Source organism: Lithobates pipiens, unplaced genomic scaffold (assembly GCF_037356315.1).
Source record: "Lithobates pipiens isolate NorthernLeopardFrog02 unplaced genomic scaffold, aLitPip1_a1.2 Scaffold_19, whole genome shotgun sequence".
In the NCBI taxonomy this organism is placed as follows: Eukaryota; Metazoa; Chordata; class Amphibia; order Anura; family Ranidae; genus Lithobates; species Lithobates pipiens.
Genome location: NW_027507764.1, coordinates 181,671,374 through 181,695,562, shown reverse-complemented (window position 1 = coordinate 181,695,562; position 24,189 = coordinate 181,671,374). Strand labels below are relative to the sequence as shown.

Sequence of the window (24,189 nt, the reverse complement as noted above, 5' to 3'; positions counted from 1 at the left end):
CTATTTTTTAAATAAATACTTTGGTTTTTTACCTATTACACTATGGGAGACCACTTTGTTTTACCTTACTATATGGATGGTGAGTAGTGGATGCAGCCTTAAAAAGGACCACTACCAAGCAGTATCCTAATGCCGCGTACACACGACCAGACTTTGACGGACTTGGTCCGGCGGACTGGAATCCGTCAGACAATTCGATCGTGTGTGGGCTCCAGCTGACTTTTTCTTCCCAAAAGTCCAGCGAACCTAGAAATAAAACTAGCTTCAAATATTTCTAAAGGACTCGAGTCCAGTAGAAAAATCTGGTCGTCTGTGTGCTAGTCCGACGGACTAAAACCGATGCTAGGGCAGCTATTGGCTATGAACTTCCTTATTCTATGTCATCACGTTTGAATCCGTCTGACTTTTGAAGTGATCGTGTTTGGCCAAGTCTGTTCATTTGAAAGTCTGGCGGACCTCAGCTGCAAAGTCTGTCGGACCAAGTCCGTCAAAGTCTGATCGTGTGTAAGCGGCATTATACATCCAAACACATCTGATAGACCTGGAATCCGGCTGAGATCAATGGAAAATTGCCCTGAGCACTGCTAGGTTCGTAATCAAAAAGTGTATTTGATTACTCACTGAGGTAAGAGCTCTGGGGGCACAAAGGTGTCACAATGAGGTTTATATATGTTATGTTGGAAATAAGTGATTACTTTAGTCACATCATTGCTGGAGAATGAACTGTTACACACTGAGATATATATTTGCACCTTCTGAAATGGACTGCACTATAGGTATGCACTTTATAAGTTATGATATATTTCACACCATATGAAATGTATATGATTGGTTGATACACATTATATATTTGAGTTTGCACAACACTTCACATGCAATCTTTGCACAACATGCTGTTTAATGCAAAGCACTTCAGCACATAGAAATACATACTATATGTACAATATATATAAGTAAAATAAAATAAAGGGGGAAAAAAACACTTAAAAACTATTAAAAAACACATGCGGTACGGTGTTAATAAGCCCTAACACCTAACTATGTACTACCTTGTAATACCCTGGTACAGGGCTCTATTTACTAGAAGCAATGATGGGTGTACTGTCATGCCACTGCGATGAAAGGTTGACAAGTTTTATTCATACACATCCTGTATTATGCATGTTTTTTTAAATACTTATATTGAAGATTAGAATATCCTTTTTTTATTTTTATTTTTTTATTTATTTTTTTACAAAAGAATTTACCTCAGTGGGATGGAATATGATATTGTCGATCTTAAAATCACCATGGACAAGACACTCTTCATTGTCTTTGCTTGGCAAGTTATTCATAAGCCAGTCAGCTAACTGGCTCATTTCTGGTATATCAGTGTGTGCAACGCGCTCATACTGCTTCTTCCATGTGGTTACCTAAAAATGGATTTACAGAAAGTAAGCCTTGTGACATACAATAGCGTTACATCCAGCTCTTGGAATAGTGCATTTGCTGAATGTTAAGATCAGGTATACAATAAGAGTAAAGTAACCAGAAAAGCACCTACCTACTGTATATTCCCCACTGTTAAAGCCTAACTTTTACCAATGCTGGGACTAGGACCCAAGGTGAAAAGGCCCCTCTTCCTCCATAAGCTATGAACTACTATAGCAACACAGTAATAGTCACATTACTTCACAGTCCCTAGACAGCAGGCAAACCATTTGCTGGAATGTGGGCGGACAGCCAATTTCCTCTTTCCAGCAACCAATTTCATCCTGATGTCATGGCCACTTGTCCTGCACTGATTACAGACCCAATGACATCAATGAGAAGAGTGGCAAAAAGATCAGAAATACTCTGCAGTAACCCATCCCCATACAAAAATTAGAGGGTGGAAGGAAATGTTGATTTTTATTTGCTGGAGAAAGGCTTTAAATTAAGATAGCCTTGAACTGACATTGCATGAAAAAAATAATTAGATTAAGCGTACAATCTATATACACTTACCACTTTGTAAAGTAAATTAGGCATGTAAAAATATTACTTCTATTATGTTTTTACATAGTGAGCTTGTCTCAACCTAATGAATGTTGTTGGTTTAATTGTTCTTTCATAGAATTTAATATTGTATATGAATATTTCATAATTACCATTTCCAGCCAGCAGATGAGCTACTTTTCACTTGTGTACCTGACTAACTTTACAAGCTTTGCTGAAAAAACAAAAAAACAAAAACTAAAACTACAAAGCACTAATGTACGAGTCAAAGGAATGACTCCTACTCCCTGATTTTTTTTATATATCATTAAAGAGACTGAATTAGAGAAAGATAGTGTCAAAGGTACTGTTTTTTTTTTTTTTTTCTTTAATACACACATTTAAATAAACCAGAACAAAATATCCATTTAAAAACCTGTAAGCTTAAAGAGGAAGTAAACCCTGATGGGTTTACTTCCTCTTTGTTTTCCTGCAAAGGTAAAGCATAATGGGCTACTATGCATCGCACAGTAGCCCATTATGTGTCACTTACTTGACAAAGAAGCGAACAATGTCACCGCTGTCCCCTCTTCCACGGAGCGTCCATCTTCTTTCCGGGGGTCGTGGCTCCGGCGCTGTGATTGGAGCCGCCACTAATGGCAGTAATGGCCGTAGACAGCGGTGCCTGTCTTTTTGCAAATATCTCCTATACCGTTTAGGTTTAGGAGATATTTTTTGGAACTACAAGTAAGCCTTAATCTAGGCTTACCTGTAGGTCAAAGTGGTCTGTAAGGGTTTACAACCACTTTAAAGAATAAGTTCATTTTTTGTAGCATGTTACACCTATATTTAAGGTGTAACATGTTAAAGATGAACCAGCCTCGGCTCCCCCTGATCCCCTGTTTTGACAGCTAGCAGAGGATCTTCTCCCCCGCTATCTGTCACAATCTAAACAAAAACGCGGTCGTGCAGGAGTCCGCCAGCCCGGCCTTGTCATTCATTTACAGTATATACAAACAGAAAATTGCTGCGCTAAAATGACAAAGAAATAAAGTCCCATACATGTTACAATCCAATTAGAAGTGATATAGTCCAGTCATGAAACTAGTAGATCATTCCAAGTAGAATGTAAGGTATTAAGTATTCATTATATATGTAAAAAACACCTTGATAGTGAATATGGTATAAAAAAGTGAAACCCCCAGGTGCACTTCCACCGTATAATATTAGATGGCCACTTACCAGAGGAAATGGACTCTAGATTATAAGAGTCATGAGCGCAGTATGATAGAATATCTTTAAGACAGGAGTCATCAACCCTCTTTCCTTTGCAGCGAGGCACAAATACATTCACATATTTTTTCATGTGTCTTTCGCCACACTGTATATGTGTGTTAGGTTGCCATTTAAAGTGAATTAGAAAAGACACACAGAATACCGCATGAACGAGTGTATGCAAAAGTGTGAGGGGTCCTTATAGCATTTATTTATTATGTAAGCTCCCCTCACCTCTCTCTGGCAGTATCCTTTTCCTTGGCCATATCCTGTAAGATTTAGCTTGTGTATGTTATATGAATGGAGCCTGGAGAGTGTTTCAATGAGAGCAACACACAGCGCTGATCTCTCTGCAGGGCAGACATCAATATGAAAGACATTTCGGAAAATACGACCCTGTAAAAAGGGAAAGTAATACTAGTTTTATGAAGTTGCAAAAAATTTACTAATAGCACATATGCACTCATGAATAGCAGCACTTTGTGAAAGCAAGTAAAACAACATAGTCTAATACTTGTGTGACTTGGCTAACCTCCACATGTGCCATCACATAGAATTCCGTTCCAATCACGGTCACATCATTACAGTATAATAAAGTCTTTGGTACCGGGAATCCAGCATCAAATAATGCTTTTTGGACTTTATATGTGCGCTCAATCTAAAAACAAAACAAAATGTCAGTCTTGGTTTTATGCAGAATCATTAGCATACTCATTTACAAAAAATGGCATGGGTTCCCCTTCAAGAGCATACCAGGCCCTTCAGGTTTGGTATGGATATTAAGGGGAACCCAGCGCCAAAAGAAAAAATGGCGTGGGGGTCCCCCTCAAAATCCATACCAGGCCCTTCAGGTCTGGCATGGATTTTAAGGGGAACCCCGTGCCAAAAAGAAAAAAAAATGGCGTGGTGGTCCCCCTCAAAATTCATACCAGGCCCTTCAGGTCTGGCATGGATTTTAAGGGGAACCCCGCACCAAAATAAAATGGCATGGGGGCCCCCCTCAAAATCCATACCAGACCCTTATCCGAGCACGCAACCTGGCAGGCCGCAGGAAAAGAGGGGACGACGAGAGAGCGCCCCCCCTCCTGAAACGTACCAGGCCACATGTCCTCAACATTGGGAGGGTGCTTTGAGGTAGCCCCTCAAAGCACCTTGTCCCCATGTTGATGAGGACAAGGGCCTCATCCCCACAACCCTGGCCGGTGGTTGTGGGGGTCTGCGGGCGGGGGGCTTATCGTAATCTGGAAGCCCCCTTTAACAAGGGGACACCCAGATCCCGGCCTCCCCCCTGTGTGAAATAATAAGGGGGTACAAAAGTACCCCTACCATTTCACCAAAAAAGGGACAAAGTGTTAAAAATGACAGGAGATGGTCTTTGACAATTCGTTTATTAAAGTCTTCTTTCATCTTCTTTCTTCTGGTCTTCTTCCTTCTTCTTTTATTCATCCTTCGGTTTCTTCCTCCATCTTCTTCTTCCTCTGATCCTCTTCTTCCTCCGATCATCCGCTTCTTCTTGGTCCGATGTGCCTGACCGGCATCTTGCTCCACGGCGTCTCTTCTTGGTTCACGGGCCGCTACGCACAATGGGAGGCTCCCGCTGTGTGACGCTTCTCTTCTTCTGACAGTTCTTTCATAAGGGAGGGCGAGGCCACCCGGTGACCCCGCCCCCCGCACGGTTCCATGTGTCAAAGGGAGCTTCCACAACGGCCTTTAACCCGATGTAGTCGGACACCTGTCAGTCTAGGCGTTCCCTGATGCTGGATCCGGATGACACCTGTTGATGGGTCGGCTGAAACAATGATCTCATATCAGAAGTGACCAACACACCTTCAAACCGCTCTCTTCTTGCAGGCGCTGTTGGATTGGTACCCGCAACTCTTTCTCTGGGAGTGGATATTCCTCTGCCAGCGCACGCAAAAGCAGAATGCAGCATTTCTCTAAGCAAGGCCTGTAAGTGCTCCATTCTGACAGCCCTCTGTGATGGTGGTAACATTTCCAACTTTTGTGTTTGTACCGGGGGTCTAAGTACGTTGCCACCCAGTACTGGTCCTTGACCTTTATGCTTTTTATACGGGGGTCCCTGTTAAAACACTGGAGCATGAAGGCCCCCATTTGCACTAAAGTGGAAGCGGTGTGGTGGCCTGGCTCCTGCTCATCATCCAGGATAATATCGCTCTCCTCTCCCCATCCACGGACAACAACAGGGATCCCAGAAAGGTTTAAAGCATGCTCTTATTGCTCCTCCTCATCCGCCCTGGCACCATCCTCCTCTGACTCCTCTTCAGACTCCTGTTGTTGACTTGTCTCAGATAGAGTAGCCCCCCCCTGGGAATTCATCCAGCACTGCGACTTCCTCATCTTCCTGCTCCTTCTCCTCCACGGCTTGATCAATGAGACGACGCAATGCACGCTCCATAAAGAAGGCATAAGGTATGATGTCACTGATGGCGCCGTGGCTGCGACTGACCAGTTTGGTGATCTCATCAAATGACCGCAGAAATCTGCATGCGTCGCACGTGAGCAGCCACTGGCACGGTGAAAAAAAGCCAAGCTCCCAGAACCTGTTCTGATGCAGAGTTCGTACAGGTAGACATTAACTGCACGTTTCTGCTGGAGCAGCCTATCAAGCATATAGAAGGCTGAGTTCCATCGTGTCGGGCAATCGCAAATAAGACGTCTGACCTGCAGATTGTGTCACTGCTGAATGTCAGCAAGGCAAGCCATGGCCGTGTAAGATCTTCTGAAATTGGCCAAGATTTTCCTTGCCTGCCGCAAGATGTATTTGACAACGAATCGCTGCACGACCAAGTTTAAGACGTGTGCCATGCATGGCACGTGTGTAATTTTGCCCTGTTTCAATGCGCTAAGCAGATTGACAGCTTTGTCACACACCACTTTGCCAACTGTCAAATTGAGTGGTGTTAGCCACTGATCTGCCTGTGAACGCAAAGCTGAAAGGAGTGCAGGGCCAGTGTGGCTCTTGGCTTCCAGGGACAACAGACGCAGCAAAGCATGGCAATGTCTCACCTGGCATGTCGAATAGGTTCTGGGGATCTTGGGCGGCGCAGCGGAAGAGACGCTAGCAGCGGAAAAGGAGGAGTCAGCTGAGGAGGAGAGGGAGGATGGAGTAGGAGGAGAATAAGAGGCAGGCCTGCATGCAATCCGTGGCCGTAAAACCAAATCTACACGGGTGCCACTTACATGCTTGACGGTTGTCAGAAGGTTCACCCAGTGGGCAATAAAAGTTATATACCTTACCTGCCCATGTTTGCTAGACCACGTGTCTGTGGTCAGATGTATCTTGGCCCCAACACTGTGTGCCAGAGATACATTCACTTGCCGTTGAACATGGCCATATAGCTCTGGGATGCCCTTCTGTGAGAAATACTTCCTTCCTGGGACCTTCCATTGTGGTGTTCCAATGGCCACAAATTTTCGAAAGGCCTCCGAGTCCACCAGTTTATATGGCAGTAGTTGGTGGGCTATCAGTTCTGACAAGCCAGCCATCAACCGTTGGGCAAGAGGGTTATCCGGCATCATCATTTTTTACGCTCGAACATTTGGCCTACGGAAACCTGCCTTTTTCCAGAAAAACGTGAGGACGGCATGATGGAAGGTGGAGTGGAGGACAATTGTGAGAAGAGAGGAGAAGGAGAAGTAGAAGAGGCTGGACGGTGAGAGCCTGGAGTGTGGCTTTGTGGGTTCCGTTGCTCCCACTGGGCTTGGTGATGGTAAGTCATGTGCCTTCTTAAGGCGATCGTCCCTAGGTGAGTGTTGGGCTTACCACAACTTAAACGTTGACTGCAAAGGCTGCAGATGGCAACACTATTGTCAGCAGCGGACACATTAAAAAAAGCCCACACTGCGGAGCCATGTGCCGTCATCCTGGGAGCGCCAGATGATCGTACATGGTTGATGCCTCGCTCCTGATACATTAACAGTCTGGTTTGTCCCTCCTGTGCAATGTAATGCCGCGTACACACGGTCGAACTGTATGACGTACTTAGTCTGACGTACCTTCCGCCAGACTATCCGTCAGACTTTCCGAACGGGCTACTTGCCCACACACGGCACTTTTTCAGCGGACTAATACGGCGTACTAAGTCCGCCGTACTATCCGCCCTACTTTTGAAATGAACGGACTCGCCCACACACGTGGAGGAAAGTCCGCTCATTTCGAGCTCGTCTCCAGGTAGGCGGGGCCCGCGAAGGAGACGTCGCTGGCCCCGCCGCCTGGTATGGACTTAAAGGGGAACCCCAACGCCGAAAAAAATCGGCGTGGGGGTCCCCCCCAAGTCCACAGCAGACCCTTGTCCGAGCACGCTACCCGGCCGGCCAGGAAAGGGGGGCGAGCGAGCGCCCCCCCTCCTGAGCCGTACCAGGCCGCGTGCCCTCAACATGGCACCTTGTCCCCATGTTGATGAGGACAAGGGCCTCTTCCTGATAACCCTGGCCGTTGGTTGTCGGGGTCTGCGGGAGGGGGGCTTATCGGAATCCGGGAGCCCCCTTTAATAAGGCCCCCTCTTCGGTTCTTCTGCCGGGCCACCGCGCCTTCTTATAGCTCTTTTACAGGCGGTGGCCCGGTCTTCTGTCGCCGCCGCCGCCTTCCGTTCTTCTTCTTCTTCTTCTCCTTCTTCTCCAGGAGATGTTGACTCGACGCTCTCTCCGGCCACAATGCCAGGGACGCGCTGCGCGGCCACTTATATAGGGACAAGGGGCGGTGTCACATGGCTTTATGTCACATGGGTTGGTGTCATATGGTGACCCCGCCCCCTTACGATGTCATAGTCCCCATGTGACATCAACCCATGTGACCAACCCATGTGACATAAAGCCATGTGACACCGCCCCTTGTCCCTATATAAGTGGCCGCGCAGCACGGCCTTGGCATTGTGGCCGGAGAGAGCGTCGAGTCAACATCTCCTGGAGAAGAAGGAGAAGAAGAAGAAGAAGAACGGAAGGCGGCGACAGAAGACCGGGCCACCGCCTGTAAAAGAGCTATAAGAAGGCGCGGTGGCACCGGCAGAAAAACCGAAGAGGGGGACAAGACCCCCGAAGTCGGGAGAAGAGGCAGGCGGCGAGGAAGAAAAGAGCTACAAGAAGATAGCGGAGGAGTCCGGCGAGAAGACCCCCGAAGACGGAAGACCCCCGGAGCTGTGCAATAAAGTATTTTATCTCGTGTGTTGTGTTTTTTTTTGTACTTTTATTTTACAGGTGAATGGGTAGGGGTATATTGTACCCCATACTCATTCACATAGGGTGGGGGGCCGGTATCCGGGGGCCCCCTTATTAAAGGGGGCTCCCGGATTCCGATAAGCCCCCCGCCCGCAGACCCCGACAACCAACGGCCAGGGTAGTCGGGAAGAGGCCCTTGTCCTCATCAACATGGGGACAAGGTGCTTTGGGGTGGGGGGGCCGCTCGTCCCCCTTTCCTGGCCGTTTATCTCTGGGCGGGAAAAGTCCGCTCATTTCAAAAGTACGGCGGACTGGCATACACACGGCCGGATTGTCCGCCGAAAAGCGAGTACGACGGACAGAATTTCGAAAAAAACGAAATTCTTAGTACGCCGGACTGCACGCTGAAAAAGTCAGCTGAAGCCCACACACGAGCGGACTGTCCGCTGAAATGTGTTTCGGCGGACTAAGTACGCCATACAGTCCGCCCGTGTGTACGCGGCATAAGTTTCACCTGCTTCTCCTCCCTATCTGCTGGTCCATATCTCCCTCTGAATTCCCCTCCTCTTCCTCTCTTGTGGGCACCCACGTGACATCACTAGACATGTCATCATCGTGTCTAGTGAAGTTAAAGTTCTTCACAATGTAAACAAATATGTCCGCCGCGAACAGTGCCAGAAGTCCGCCGGTTTGGCGAATCGCGAACGAGCAAAGTTCGCCGTGAACCGACCGCCGGGCGAACTGCAAGGCCATCTCTAGAAGGAAGAAGACCAGAAGAAAGAAGATGAAAGATCACTGTAATAAATGAATTGTCAAAGACTGTCCCCTGTCATTTTTAACACTTTTTTGTCACTTTTTTGGTGAAATGGTAGTGGTACTTTTGTACTCCCTTACCATTTCACTTAGGGGGAGGCCTGGATCTGGGGAGTCCCCTTGTTAAAGGGGGCTTCCAGATTCCGATAAGCCCCCCCTCCCGCAGACCCCCACAACCACCGGCCAGGGTTGTGGGGATGAGGCCTTTGTCCTCATCAACATGGGGACAAGGTGCTTTGAGGGGCTACCTCAAAGCATCCACCCAATGTTGAATGCATGTGGCCTGGTGCGGTTCAGGAGGGCCTGGTATGGAATTTTGGGGGACCCCCACGCCTTTTTTTTTCTTAATTTTTTTTTTTTCTTAATGCTAATGCTAACATGACCTGTGTGCAATGCAAAAAAGTCATATAGCTATAAAAAACCCATAGAAGACGTACAACATTAGAATCCTACTATAGCTTGTAGTCGAAATATTCGATCGGGAATGAATGATTGCAGCATCATAAGTGAGTTTTGCTGTTCCGTCGAATCTTCTTTAAACATTCCGACAGACACCATAAGCCTTCAATGACAGATTCGACCATAATTCATTTGTATTTTCGGACGAATGCAATTTTTTAATGAAAAACAAAATAAATAAAAACGAATTTCGGGAGTAACTAAATAAATAAATTTTTCAGACGAAAACGAAATTCTGAAACAAAATATTTCAGTCTGCACATGTCTACTAATCACTGGTATTGTGTGTGGTCTCCATGCAGCTGATCTTTTTCCAATTAATGACCTACCATGCCTTGTTCTGCGCTGTATCTCTGTGAAGAGGATGGCTTTGTTTCCTCATGTCAGAGTCTCTCGAAAGGAGAACAGTGAGCAACACAGTAGTAATATCACCAAATCTCTTGATTCTAACAGTCAGAGGCAGCTATGTCTTAGATCTCACAGGACAGATATACAGTTGTAAGGCTGTATACACAGGAGTGCCTAGGTACCCTCACAAACAGTACCAGGAGGTACACTGATATTTTTCAAGAACAAATCCAGGCAAAGGGTATTTTTTTTTTTCAGTGTAGGCACAATTACTATATTTAGTTTTTGCAGCATTTGGGTAGCGAAGCAATACAAAAATAAACGTGTTCAGTTTGATAGTACTCTCCATGTGAAGTAACAACCTGACAGCAATGGAGGCTGCTCAGCAACTTTAAAGGTTCACTCTAAAGTTCTGCTTTAAAGTGAACCTGTGAGTTATCACTGCAAACAAATGAAATGAATAAAAGTTGTGAGAGTTTTGTGCAGTTTTCACAAACTGTGTGTCTTACAGGTGTGATTTCCCTAAAAATGTCCTAAATAACTAATATTGTAATATTAAAATGCATATGTTTTTTGCCAGTATACTTTGTGTGCAAAATATTTTAACTGCACATTTTCTCTGGGGTTTATTTATAAAACAGATCACTGTCATAAATATTTCTACAAGGTGGATGAATTTCCCTCATATTTTCTGTAACAAATTAATTCCTACAATTGTCACCGCCATCTAGTGGCCAAAATGTGATATGTTTTACCATTGAGGTAGTTCAGAAAACTATACTGCATTTTGACCACTAGATGCAACTGAAGATCATATGAATTAATCTATTGGCTCCTATCTAAATTAGTCCTAGTATGTGCATATATCTCTGTGAGATAAGCACTATATAATGTAAGCTTTTGTGGGCAGGCACTAATGTGAAAGTACTGTACAATATTTAAAGTGTTGTGTAAATTGTCGGCACTTGAAAATGCCTGCCTCTAATATTAAACTGTAAGCAATTGTGCAAAAAGATCCTCAAGAGAGAAGTATGGGATTTTTTTTTAATTTTAGAATCATACTTACCTAGGTCTGATGATCTAAGACTGAGAACCGAGCGATCAAACACCATTGCTCGGTTCTCAGAGCTCTTTGAGCAGAGAGTTGGTGACTGTTAAGCCCCGTACACACTATCAGATTGTCTGCTGAGTTTTTCCTTCAGATTTACCAAAACCATATAATATGAGGTCAAACCTTAGGAGTTTCAATGTGTATGCAATCAGGCAGGCCCTTCTACTACATGGTTTTGGTAAATCTGAAGGAAAAACTCAGCAGATAATCTGATAGTGTGTACGGGGCTTTAGTCACCACTGTCTGCTCTGATCCTCCAGCACTCACTGGAGCGCTAAGCTGTGGAGGGGGTGAGAGAGGCCGACTCAGGCTCTCAGCAGCCCGCTGAGAGTGAGCTGGGTGCCACTCCAGGCATGTGGGTGGATCCCGACCATATGTTTGCGATCTTTACCGAGCCTGGACCGGCTTCAGCCCTCTGTCTGCTGAAAACGTGTCATAAAAACTGGTCACAGAAGTGCAGATCGAACTGCTCCTCTGTGATCCATAGAAAAAGTACCGCCAAATGAACTTTGGCTGTACTTCTCCTTTAAAGAGGAGCTTCAGTCAATTCTGGAAAAATTAAAAGTCAGCAGCTACAAAAACTGTAGCTTCTGACTTTTAATAAACAGACACTCATCTGTCAGGGATCCAGCGCTGTCCTCAACTGAGCCAATTCCTTATAGGTCTTCGGTCCCCAGTGCCAGCCTGTTAATTTTGAGCAGCTGGCTTTAACTCCTTGTGACCTCACAGCCAGATGCTCACTGCACATATGCAAGTCGAATGGTGAATGGTCCGAATGGTGAATGGTCCCACAGCCTTCTGGGACCAGTGACATGTTTTAGAGGGTTGCAGGCAGGGTTGGGGAGGTAGAACTTTCGGTGGATCCACAACGGCTATCCGACCAGAAGTGGGAGTGCTTAACTGTCAAAACCAGGTACCCCTCCCAAAAAAAATAATTTCAAATATGGCAGATGAGGGAGGGAGAGAAAGAAGAGAGGAACTTCCAATTTGTGTGAATTTCCACTTTAAGTCTATGGTTAGTTTGATTGGAGATAAAGACAAGTCCAATATGCGTTTGAGAAAAGAAAAGATTATAATAAAGGTTCTAACATCAACAAAATCGACCTTACCAGATTATCTCCTGGCACAACTGATTCATGAGCTTTCTTTCGAAGAACACATTTATTTGGACCCTTCTGTAGAAAAAACGTAGCGCTGGACTGGCCTGATCTATAAAATAAATGAAATGTTTCTCATTTATTATTCATTTTATATGGCAGTATTTTCCAAAGAACAAGATACAAGTACATCCATTTTTAAAGTTAGGGGTAGAGTAAGGAGGGGTTAAGACCCTTTTTAGGTCATTTCTGCCATAGGGAAATTTCCCATTGGGGAGATTTGCCTTTACTTCCTGTCCCATCAGGAAGTGAAAAGAAATCTCTCCAAAATCTTAGACAGTTGTCACCACAATGTTATCATTGGGGGCCTTTAACACACATTACATAGTTGACAACTGTCCTGATTTGGCTGGGACAGTCACTGATTTTCAAGCACCTTGTCCTGGGCTACATCCCAGAAATCAAGGCCAATCAGAGAGAGTGACAGTGGGTGCCTGCAGATGACAGAAAATGTGTTTCTCATCCTGTTACACATACAAGTCAGAGAACCCTACCTCTACCTCCTCCCCCAGCAGATGATAAGGCAGAGCTCAGGGAATCACTCAATGCCACAGATGCACAATGGCATGATGTTTCACATCATGGCACACATGCTGGGGACACAGATCCTCCCCCCAGTAACTGATCAAGGCACTCTAGCACGCACAGCCAGATTAAACAGTTCAACAGCAGATGGTGAGGCTTGCAAGAATTGCTCAGTGTGTAACTGTCCGGCAGAGTATGGGCTTGCATGGGGTGAATGCCAGCTATCAAAACTGTGCGGTGTTGTCAGGGGTGGGCGGGACCGGAGCTACTTTCAAACACCAGCTAACAGGATGGGGACAACGCAGGCCTCTACACAGGCCTTTACACGTGTATGGGGCTCTGCCCCCTTTCTCAAGCAGCCCAATCAGGGGAAAGGCAAGGATTTATACAAAATCAGCAATAGGAAGCTGGAAGATGACAATAGCAGAAGGGATTTAGCAGAACAAAAGGTGTATGGGAACAAGTTAATTAGAGTGCTGCTGCATGTGTATTTCACAAAGGAATATGTAAACAAGGCAGAAATATGGATAGAAAAGAAAGTTCAAACTAAAAAACAAATGCATGCTGATCTGCCTTCACCCCAGATAAATGTATGCACACCTCCACCCTTAACTGAAATCAAGGAACCTCAGCATCTCCACCACCATACAATTGTCACACTTCATTCCTCCTTCACTGAAGCATGCAGTATACTTCAGAGGAGAAATTCTGACCATTGTATGGTGCTGGAAATACTGAAGATTCCTGGATTTCAGTTAAGGGTGGAAGTGTGCATGCTTCAGGGGAGGAGGAATATATTGCAGATTGAATTGACTCCCTGGATTCTAAACTGTACATCATTTATGAACCGGGATATTCATAGAAGCAAACCCTAGTATATAAAGCCCTGCAAAAATTGTAGGCGCTATATACAGTATATGCCTGCAATAAATAAATTAATATTGGAATGATATGCTTCTTGTGAAACCCCACCTATATTAAATGAAAGCTCCACCCCAAAGTATATACTCCACCTACAGTGGCTTTCTGGACACATAGAAAAAAAGCTGTCCTTAAAAACTTTTTTCAAAGATTAGCAACTATGGCATTATGTAGCGTGTTAACATGTCTTGTGTTAAAGTGCTCCCCAACCCGAGAGGCTGGCATCTGTTGTTACCACTTTCCAGGTAACTGGTAAGAATGATTTCCTTTTCCGCAGATTCTCGGGCATCAACCACCAACTGAGGCTCTGAAGCACTATTGGCGATAAACGCATCAGAAAATCTAGTGCCTGGACTTTCTTGTTCCAGGCAGACAGGATACTGTTTTTCAGCAGTCTTGAATGAAACTGAGCATAGGGAACCATTTAGAATGAAGCCACCATCTTTCCCAACAACCTCATACAAAGGGGAATAGAAGGACCCTTCGCCCTGACTACCTGAACCAGCTAATTTATGGTGCTGATTTTTGCCTGGGGTAAAAACATCCTATACTGGGTTGTATCTATAACCAGACCCAAGTACTCTAGTCTTCTTACTGGTTTTAAAGAAGACTTCTCTAGGTTGAGGACCCAACCTAGGTATTCCAGGTAGTTGACTGTGGTGACCAAGCTTTGGTCTAAGCGGGCTACCGACCGATCTGTTAAGAGCAGGTCATCTAGGTAAGCTATAATCATTATACCCTTAATCTGGCCAGAGGAGGGGCCAGGACCTTTGTAAACACCCAAGGTGCAGTAGCTAGACCAAAAATTAGAGCTACAAACTGAAAATGAAGTTTTTGCACTTTGAAACACAGATATTTCTGATGAGCGGGGAAAATAGGTACATGCAGGTATGCATCCTTGATGTCTATTGATGCCAAAAGTTCTCGTTGTAGGATGGAGACTACTGATCTGATTGATTCCATGCGAAAAGATTTAGGAAGCAGTTTAGATCTTTGAGATCTAGAATGGGTCTGACATCTCCATTTGGCTTGGGCACCGTGAAAAGGTTTGCATAAAACCCCAGCTCTTCCATGGGAACCCCCATGATTACTTTTGTGACAAAAGTCGCCCCAACACTTGAAAGAGAGACTTCTTTTTCTCTGGGTCTTTGGGAATATTTGATCTGAGGAAACGAGGAGATGGGAATTCTCCGAACTCTAGTTTGTAACCTAGAGTCATTGTGGAGGCCACCCATCTGTCCTGAAAATCCTTCTGCCAGACCTTTGAGAACTGTAGCAGTCTTTCCCCCACTTGAATGAGGCTTTAGCACTCTGTCTTGTAGATTTCCTCCCCCAGGACTTCTTTTGTCCCTGGGGTTGACTCTGAGTTTTGCCTCTTGAACCTGATGGTGAGGGCCGTTGCGACTGCCTGGAGGCTGATGCCCCTGGCACTGGAGAAAGAGCCAGTTTAAATCAGGGACATTTACTCCTTTTCTTAACTGGCAAAAGGGTACTTTTCCCACTTGAAATCTTTTGGATATAATGGTTCAAATCATCCCCAAACAGCCTTAAACTGCGAAAGGGAAAAACAGCCAGGAGCTTTTTGCATGGGCTTCGGCTGTCCAATTTTTCAACCATAGAATTCTACGCATATGCACCAACCCAAGAGTAAGGCGAGAGGTCTGAAGGCTAGAATCACTGATTGCATCAACTCCAAAACACAAAGCCACTGGCAGCTCAGCTAACTCTTGGGCCTGTTGTTCAGGGAAAACCTTGAGCACCTGTTTCCAGTGGTATCTTAACGATTGACATACCCCAATTGCCGCCACTGCAGGTTCAGCTACTGAACCTGCCAAGGAAAAAATGTTTATTACCGGAATTCCAACTTTTTATCAGTTGGATCCCTATACATTTGAGCGTTGTCAACAGAACAAGTCAAACTTTTATTTACAGAGGATAGAGCAGCGTCAATTGCTGGTATACCCCACATCTTTGTAAATTTCTCCTCCGTAGGATAAAGTGTTGAAAACTTTTTAGGAGGGAAAAACTGTTTATCTGAGTGATCCCACAGAATAAATAAGCTTTTCCAGCAATGAATGAATAGGAAAAGCATGCACAGCTTGAGGAGGCTTCAGTGAACCAAAAGAAGTGGGCTTTTCAACCGACTCAGTTACGTGTAACTTAAATGTGAAGCGGACCTCTTCAGTAAGAGAATGCACCAATAATTTCCCACCCTATGAAGCTGAAGAGAGTCCTTCCCCACTTGATTCCCCAGAAGAGGAGTCACCAGTCTCTTTCCGGTCCCCTGAGGGGGATTTGTCTCCCCTTTCCTAGAGTTCCTCTGTTTGAGGGTCCTGAGTGGTCGAAGAGGACCTAATGCATTTTCTTCCACTTTGTGAAGATTTGATTAAGGCCACTAATATTTCCTATAATCTACTCATGGCAGAGGAAAAAAACCTCCTGATTAATATATACAGGGGCTGAAATTCCAGAAGCAGTTGCAGCCCCTATCCCAGATAGCTCACTCTGACCAGCCTCCCTAGGTCTTTCAGGGGGAGATGGCATTGCTGAGGGGGGTCCTAGGAGCCTGAAGGAGATCCCTCTGGGCCCCTATTTCTCGGGGTATTTGTACCTCCCCTTCCGCCAGGGGAGGGCTGGCAGCCTTAGGCCTGGGGGGCAAGTCCAGTCAAGTGGCCCATTGAACCACTGAATCAGCTCACCACCCATCTACACCACATTCCCCGTACAGAGAGAGAGGGAGACTGCTCCACATTGCCCCAAAGAGAGAGAGACTGCTTGACACTGCCTGCACAGAGAGAGAGACTGCTTGACACTGCCTGCACAGAGAGAGAGAGACTGCTTGACACTGCCTGCACAGAGAGAGAGAGACTGCTTGACACTGCCTGCACAGAGAGAGAGACTGCTTGACACTGCCTGCACAGAGAGAGAGAGACTGCTTGACACTGCCTGCACAGAGAGAGAGAGACTGCTTGACACTGCCTGCACAGAGAGAGAGAGACTGCTTGACACTGCCTGCACAGAGAGAGAGAGACTGCTTGACACTGCCTGCACAGAGAGACTGCTTGACACTGCCTGCACAGAGAGAGAGAGACTGCTTGACACTGCCTCCTAGACATGTGCAGAGTAAAATATTTTGTTTCGGAATTTTGTTTTCGTCCGAAAACTTAATTTATTTAGTTACTCCCGAAATTCGTTTTTATTTATTTCGTTTTTCGTTCAAAAATTGCATTCGTCCGAAAATCCACATGAATTACGGTCGAATCTGTCTTGGAAGGCTTATGGTGTCTGTCGAATGTATAAAGAAGATTCGACGGAGCTAGTATATAGCATACTTTAGAACCCTATTAAAGTCTATGGGACTCCAACATTCAAAATCTAAAGTGCTCATTTTAAAGGCTAATTTGCAAGTTACTGTCCTAAAAAGTGTTTGGGGACCCAGGTCCTGCCCCAGGGGACATGTATCAATGCAAAAAAAAGTTTTAAAAACGGCCATTTTTTCGGGAGCAGTTATTTTAATAATGATTAAAGTGAAACAATAAAAGTGTAATATTCCTTTAAATTTCGTAGGGGGGGGTTGTCTATAGTGTGCCTGTGAAGGGGCGCATGTTTCCCGTGCTTAGAACTGTCCCTGCACAAAGTGTCATTTATGCAGGAAAAAAAGTCCTTTAAAATCACTCGCAGCTATTATGAATTGTTGGCTCCGTAATACAGAGAACACTCATTGAAAGTCATTGATAAAAAAATAAATAAATAAATAAATAAAAAAGCGTGGGGGTCCCCCAAATTCAATTACCAGGCCCTTCAGGTCTGGTATGGATATTAAGGGGAACCCTGCCTCAAATTTAAGAAAAAATTTGACGTGGGGTTCCCCCTAAATATCCATAACCAGACCCTTCAGGTCTGGTATGGATATTAAGGGGAACCCCGCATCAAATTTAAAAAAAAATTGACGTGGGGTTCCCCCTAAAAATCCATACCAGACCCTTTATCCGAGCACGCAACCTGGCAGGCCGCAGGAAAAGAGGGGGGGACGAGAGAGCGGCCCCCCCTCCCTCCTGAACCGTACCAGGCCACATGCCCTCAACATTGGGAGGATGCTTTGGGGGTCCGTGACCCCTCAAAGCACCTTGTCCCCATGTTGATGAGGACAAGGGCCTCATCCCCACAACCCTGGCCGGTGGCTGTGGAGGTCTGCGGGCGGGGGGCTTATCAGAATCTGGAAGCCCCCTTTAACAAGGGGACCCCCAGATCCTGGCCCCCCCCCTGTTTGAAATGGTAAGGGGGTACAAAAGTACCCCTACCATTTCACAAAGAAAGTGTAAAAAATGGTTAAATAAAACAAACACACTTTTGAGAAATTCCTTTATTAAAAATAAAAAAAAGATTCCAGCGGCGGTAATCCACTCTTGCTATCCAGCGACGGACGATCATCTCTCCAGCGATGTCTCATCTCATCCAGCGCAGCGATCCTCCATCCTTCTTCTGTCTCCTCCACGGAGACACTGCAGGCATTCCGGCGGCTGACGTTTCTTATATACGGAGGGCGGGGCCACCCCTCACCTGACCCCGCCCCCCTCTGACGCAAGGGGAAACCCGGGGTTCCCCGTGACGTATGGGTGACCCCGCCCCCCTCTGATGTAACGGAAACCTGCCTGTGTTACATCAGAGGGGTGCGGGTCACCCCTACGTCACAGGGAACCCCGGGTTTCCCCTTGCGTCAGAGGGGGGCGGGGTCAGGTGACGGGTGGCCCCGCCCTCCGTATATAAGAAACGTCAGCCGCCGGAATTGCCTGCAGTGTCTCCGTGGAGGAGACAGAAGAAGGATGGATTCGCTGCGCTGGATGACATGAGACATCGCTGGAGAGATGACCGTCCGTCGCTGGATAGCAAGAGTGGATTACCGCCGCTGGAATCTTTTTTTTATTTTTTTATTTTTAATAAAGGAATTTTTCAAAAGTGTGTTTGTTTTATTTAACCATTTTTTACACTTTCTTTGTGAAATGGTAGGGGTACTTTTGTACCCCCTTACCATTTCAAACAGGGGGGGGGCGGGATCTGGGGGTCCCCTTGTTAAAGGGGGCTTCCAGATTCAGATAAGCCCCCCGCCCGCAGACCTCCACAACCACCGGCCAGGGTTGTGGGGATGAGGCCCTTGTCCTCATCAACATGGGGACAAGGTGCTTTGAGGGGTCACAGACCCCCAAAGCATCCTCCCAATGTTGAGGGCATGTGGCCTGGTATGGTTCAGGAGGGAGGGGGGGGGCGCTCTCTCGTCCAACCCTCTTTTCCTGCGGCCTGCCAGGTTGCGTGCTCGGATAAAGGGTCTTGTATGGATTTTTAGGGGGAACCCCACGTCAATTTTTTTTTAAATTTGATGCGGGGTTCCCCTTAATATCCATACCAGACCTGAAGGGTCTGGTTATGGATATTTAGGGGGAACCCCACGTCAAATTTTTTCTTAAATTTGAGGCAGGGTTCCCCTTAATATCCATACCAGACCTGAAGGGCCTGGTAATTGAATTTGGGGGACCCCCACGCTTTTTTTTTAATTTTTTTTATCAATGACTTTCAATGAGTGTTCTCTGTATTACGGAGCCGACAATTCATAATAGCTGCGAGTGATTTTAAAGGACTTTTTTTCCTGCATAAATGACACTTTGTGCAGGGACAATTCTAAGCACGGGAAACATGCGCCCCTTCACAGGCATACTATAGACAACCCCCCCCCCCTACGAAATTTAAAGGAATATTACACTTTTATTGTTTCACTTTAATCATTATTAAAATCACTGCTCCCGAAAAAACGGCCGTTTTTAAAACTTTTTTTTGCATTGATACATGTCCCCTGGGGCAGGACCCGGGTCCCCAAACACTTTTTAGGACAGTAACTTGCAGAATCTTTTCTCTCTGTCAAATCTTTTTTCTCTGTCGAATATTTTCTCTATATAATCTTGGACTAATAGAGGTAAGGTTAGGCACATTCGACCACAGGTTCTATAGACACAGATTGTTGTCAGAGTCATGTCGAATCTCCTATTCTATATCGAACTGTTGTAACAATGAAAACGAAAATAAAGCATTTATTTATGGCGGATCTTTCGGATTTTGTGCTTTCGTTATCGTTTGTCAAAACGAAAACGAAAATAGCTGAAATTCGGACGAAAACAAATGCACATGTCTACTGCCTCCACAGAGAGAGACCGCTTCACACTGCCTGCACAGAGAGACCCCGCTTCACACTGCCTCCACAGAGAGAGACCCCGCTTCACACTGCCTGCACAGAGAGAGACCGCTTCACACTGCCTCCACAGAGAGAGACCGCGCTTCACACTGCCTCCACAGAGAGAGACCACTTCACACTGCCTCCACAGAGAGAGAGACCTCTTCACACTGCCTCCACAGAGAGAGACCCCACTTCACACTGCCTCCACAGAGAGAGACCCCGCTTCACACTGCCTCCACAGAGAGAGACCCCGCTTCACACTGCCTGCACAGACCCCGCTGTACACTGCCTGCACAGAGAGAGCAGTCAGTCTCTGTACAGGCAGTGTGAAGTGGAGCAGTCTCTCAGAGAATGGAGCAGTCTCTCAGAAAGAGACTGCATGATTGCCCCCAGAGAGACTGAGAAAAAGAGCTGGCCCCTTCCCCACACCCAGTACACAAACCAATGAGACTGCAGGAAGATGAAGACTAAAGACTGTGCTGTCACTGCCACCACACTAAGCACTACCTGTGGAGTCCGGAGCTTCTCTGGTGAGTGAGCACCACACCACTGGGCAAGCCAAGCAAGCAGAGTAGCTGAGAGTCACAGTGAGCGCAGCAGGCTAAACACGCAAGTCCTGCTGTCTCCCCGGCATGAACACCAGATTCACCAGGGTGCAGGTTCCTCCTGTTTCAATTGCGGATAGTAATAAATGCACATGCAGGTGCATGCCAGAGCACCGGCCAGATTAAGGGCATTGTGGGCCTGGTGCTGCAGTGGAGCAGGTTTAGGAGTGGCAGGGATATGAGGTAAGTAATGTCATATCCCAGCTCTTGCCCAGACTTGGTCACAGCCCCACAGGGCTGTAATATTAGGGAAGCCCAGAACTTGAATTACCAAGCTTCCATAAGAGCCGTGTGTCGATGTGTGCTCTGAGGTGAAAGTTTCCAAGCCATCAGAATACAGTGATTACTGCTGGCAGCTATAGCAGCCAGCACTGATCGCTAAAAAACATTAAGACACGCTGGTTGTACTGTCAGTTGATGGAGTCAAATTCTGTACAACCAGTCTGCACAGAGATAGATTGAAATGTCTGCTGAACCAGCAGAATTTCAATCTGTCTATTGTGGCCTAAGTCCACCAGTCTCTAGGTTTAATAATATCCTCAAATCTTCTGAAAGGGGGGCTCCACTTAGGTGTAGAAATTCACTTTGAACTCCACCTTATTTCCAGAACTCTCTTTAGGGTCCTTTAACACTGAAGGCGCTGTACAGGCGTTTTAGTGCTAAAAAATAGCACCTGTAAAGCGCTTCTTATGCCACCTCAGGTTTCCCACTGGGGCGGTGCGCTTGAAGGACATTCTGAAAAGTCCAGCAAGCAGCATTATTGGGGCGGTTTGGGAGAGGTGCCCAGCCCATTGAAATGAATGCAACACAGCCGTTTTTAACACTTTCTTTGGCCACTAGTGGGGATTAAAAGTGCCCCGCTAGCGCCACTAAAACAATGATAAAGCGCCACTAAAACGAGCAGCGCTGTACCACTACCGCCCACATTGCCCCAGTGTGAAAGTACCCTTTGGTATTAGATGTGCAAACAAAAAAGGTGAGACCACATCTAATACCTACAGAGAGTAATGGAAATAAGGTGGAGTTCAAAGTGAACTGTGTCATTACCTGCAGGGATTGGCATTTAGGGGGGTTAAAGCAGGCAGGGATGAAATGTGATATCAACTATTCACTGCCTGTCAAATGCCTCTGAAAAGTGACCTGAGCATGGATCACTTTTCAGAGAAGTGGCAGTGGCTGCTGCAAGTGAATAAAAGCATTTAGGCTCACACTGGTGTGCTGCGGTTTGGCTGCAGTGCGGGTGTACTGGCGGGTGTCACACCCCCTTCTTTTAGGTTACTCATTGTTGCTGCATGTTCTGAAAGTGCACCAAACATGCAGCATGCAGGACGTTTTGTGCACTTTCAGAACATGCAGTAAAAATGTGCATCCTCTATGTCCCAGGGGCAACATGCAGGATGACTGCCAGTACACCAGCACTGCAGCCAAACTGCAGCATGTCAGTGAGAGCCCTCATCATACCACCTAGCCCTAGGAGGGCAAAGTACTGGCACAGGCTGCTAGAAAAAAAACTCTTTGACTGCAGAGAGGAGGAGAGAGGAGGAGCTTACTTACTTGGATGGTCCCAGCCTCCCAGGAGCCTCACTGGATTCCAGCCAACTGCTCAGATTGAGCAGACAGCAGGTCCAGCCTCTGCCAGCCAATGGTATGTAGTAGGGAGGGGCTGGGCGGGGCTGTGCTGTGTAACACAGACTGTCAGCCCTGACATGAAGACATCGCTGGCTCACAGTACTGGACTCGGCCAGCTCAAGAACTGTTCATGTTGCGGTTTTGAGCTGACGACACAGCAGCCTTTGCCACCGCATATCAGAGCAGCCCAGGGGGCAATTGCATCCCTGCCCCCTGGCCCAGCCCTCCCCTGCCTTCCGCCCATAGTGTTAAGCACAAATGCAGAGGTACTAAAGAAATGCACCCACTGCTGAGCAAAATAGTTAAGTAATTGCCGCTGCTATCAAGGCTAAACGTGCCTGGGAATGCCTGTGCCATCCACACTCACATGCCATCCATCTGCTCTGTATCCCTCCTTTAGCTGTGTGCACCTGCAAAAAGTGCACCTTTATAGCTATGCATGGTCTGTATTGTGGGCGTTTGAACCACGCCGACGCCATGCTGATGCTCCGCCCCCTCCTCCGACCTCCCTTTCTGCCCCCTCATCTTTTTTCAAAAAAGACCACTTTCCCCCGTGAACGGGGGCTCCAATCCGACCGTATTGCACGTGGAGGGGGGGCTACTTCTACTTCTGCATGCTTTACCATCAATCAGTGTTTAATGATTTAAATATTTATGCCATTTATTTGTTGTTCTAGCGCTGCACTATTCGTATATACTAAAATCTAAAATCTTATGCCTTGTACACACAGTCAGAAATTTTGACGGGAAAAGTCCGATCGGATTATGTTGTCGGAAAATCCGATCGTGACTGGGGTCTAGCTGGCTTTTTTCCGTCAGAATTTCCGATGAAAAAATTTGAGAGCAGGACCTAAAATTTTCCGACAACAAAATCCGATCGGACTTTTTCCAATCGTGTGTGTATAGAATTCCAACACACAAAGGGCCACGCATGCTCAGAATAAATTTGTGGGTCAAACGCTATTGGCTACTGGGCTCTACGTAGTCCCGTCATACATTTTGTACATCACCTCGTTTGTAACTATTGGATTTTCCGATTAACTTTGTGCGACTGTGTGTATGTGACACAAGATTTGGATAAAATCCGTTGGAAAAAATCAGACGGATTTTGTGGTCGGAATGTCCAACTGTGTGTACAGGGCATAACGGTGTGTCCATCATATACAATTGCAATATTTTTGGTTCCAACTTTTTTTTTTTTAATACTTTTTTCCCATATCAGTTCTGGTGATCTCCTTCAAAATTTTCCTTCAAAAACTCCCCAACCAAAGACCAAGAGGTCCATCAAGTCTACCCATTTATTTATTTTATTAATACATGTTTTGTATTTTTTTGTATTTGTTTTTTTTGTTAACTTTGTCCCAAGCATGTTTAAAACCACTTATGGAGCGTACACACGACCGGACTTTCCGGCAGACTAGGTCTGGCGGGATCAGTCCGTCGGACAATCTGATCATGTGCGGGCTAGGCCGACTGTTTTTTATTAAAAAAAATCCGACTGACCTAGAAATAGAACATATTTCAAATCTATCCGACGGACTAAAAATCGGGAAAACCGTTTGTCTGTGTGCTAGTCCGACGGACCAAATATGACGCAAGGGCAGCTATTGGCTACTGGCTATTGAACTTCCTTGTTTAGTTCCATCTTAAGTCATCACGTTCAAAACGAACGGACTTTCGTACAGACTTAGTCTGTTCGTGTGTGGCCAAGTCCGTTCATTCCGAAAGTCCATCGGACCTCCGCTGAAAGTCTGTCGGGAAGACCGTCGGACCTAGTCTGTCAAAGTCCAGTCATGTGTACGCGGCATTACTGTTGTCTGACTACCTCTGCTAGAAGACTATTTAAAGCACCAACCATCCTTTCAGCAAAATAATACTTTCTAAGATTACACAAAAGGGATGACCCCCCCACCTTGCCAACATCCAAATATTAGAAAAAAGGATTGAGAGAGTAAACTTAACTTTTCACATGTTAAAGCTTATATGAGTTTT

At 46.0% G+C, this 24,189-nt stretch overlaps 1 protein-coding gene across 4 annotated transcripts in view; it reads right to left on the bottom strand.

Annotated features, from left to right (window-relative positions):
* Positions 1-24,189, bottom strand: part of LOC143996476 (acyl-CoA dehydrogenase family member 11-like) — a 116,333-nt gene that overhangs the window by 87,577 nt on the left and 4,567 nt on the right. For 3 of the 4 annotated variants that reach the window (XM_077491535.1, XM_077491536.1, XM_077491537.1), the window contains exons 2-5: positions 12,247-12,346; positions 3,764-3,889; positions 3,466-3,627; positions 1,248-1,412 (exon numbers count right to left, since the gene is read on the bottom strand). In XM_077491535.1, the coding sequence (XP_077347661.1) occupies positions 1,248-1,412; positions 3,466-3,627; positions 3,764-3,889; positions 12,247-12,346 (553 nt within the window). The remainder of the gene's footprint in view (positions 1-1,247; positions 1,413-3,465; positions 3,628-3,763; positions 3,890-12,246; positions 12,347-24,189) is intronic. The other variant, XM_077491538.1, reaches the window with a different exon arrangement.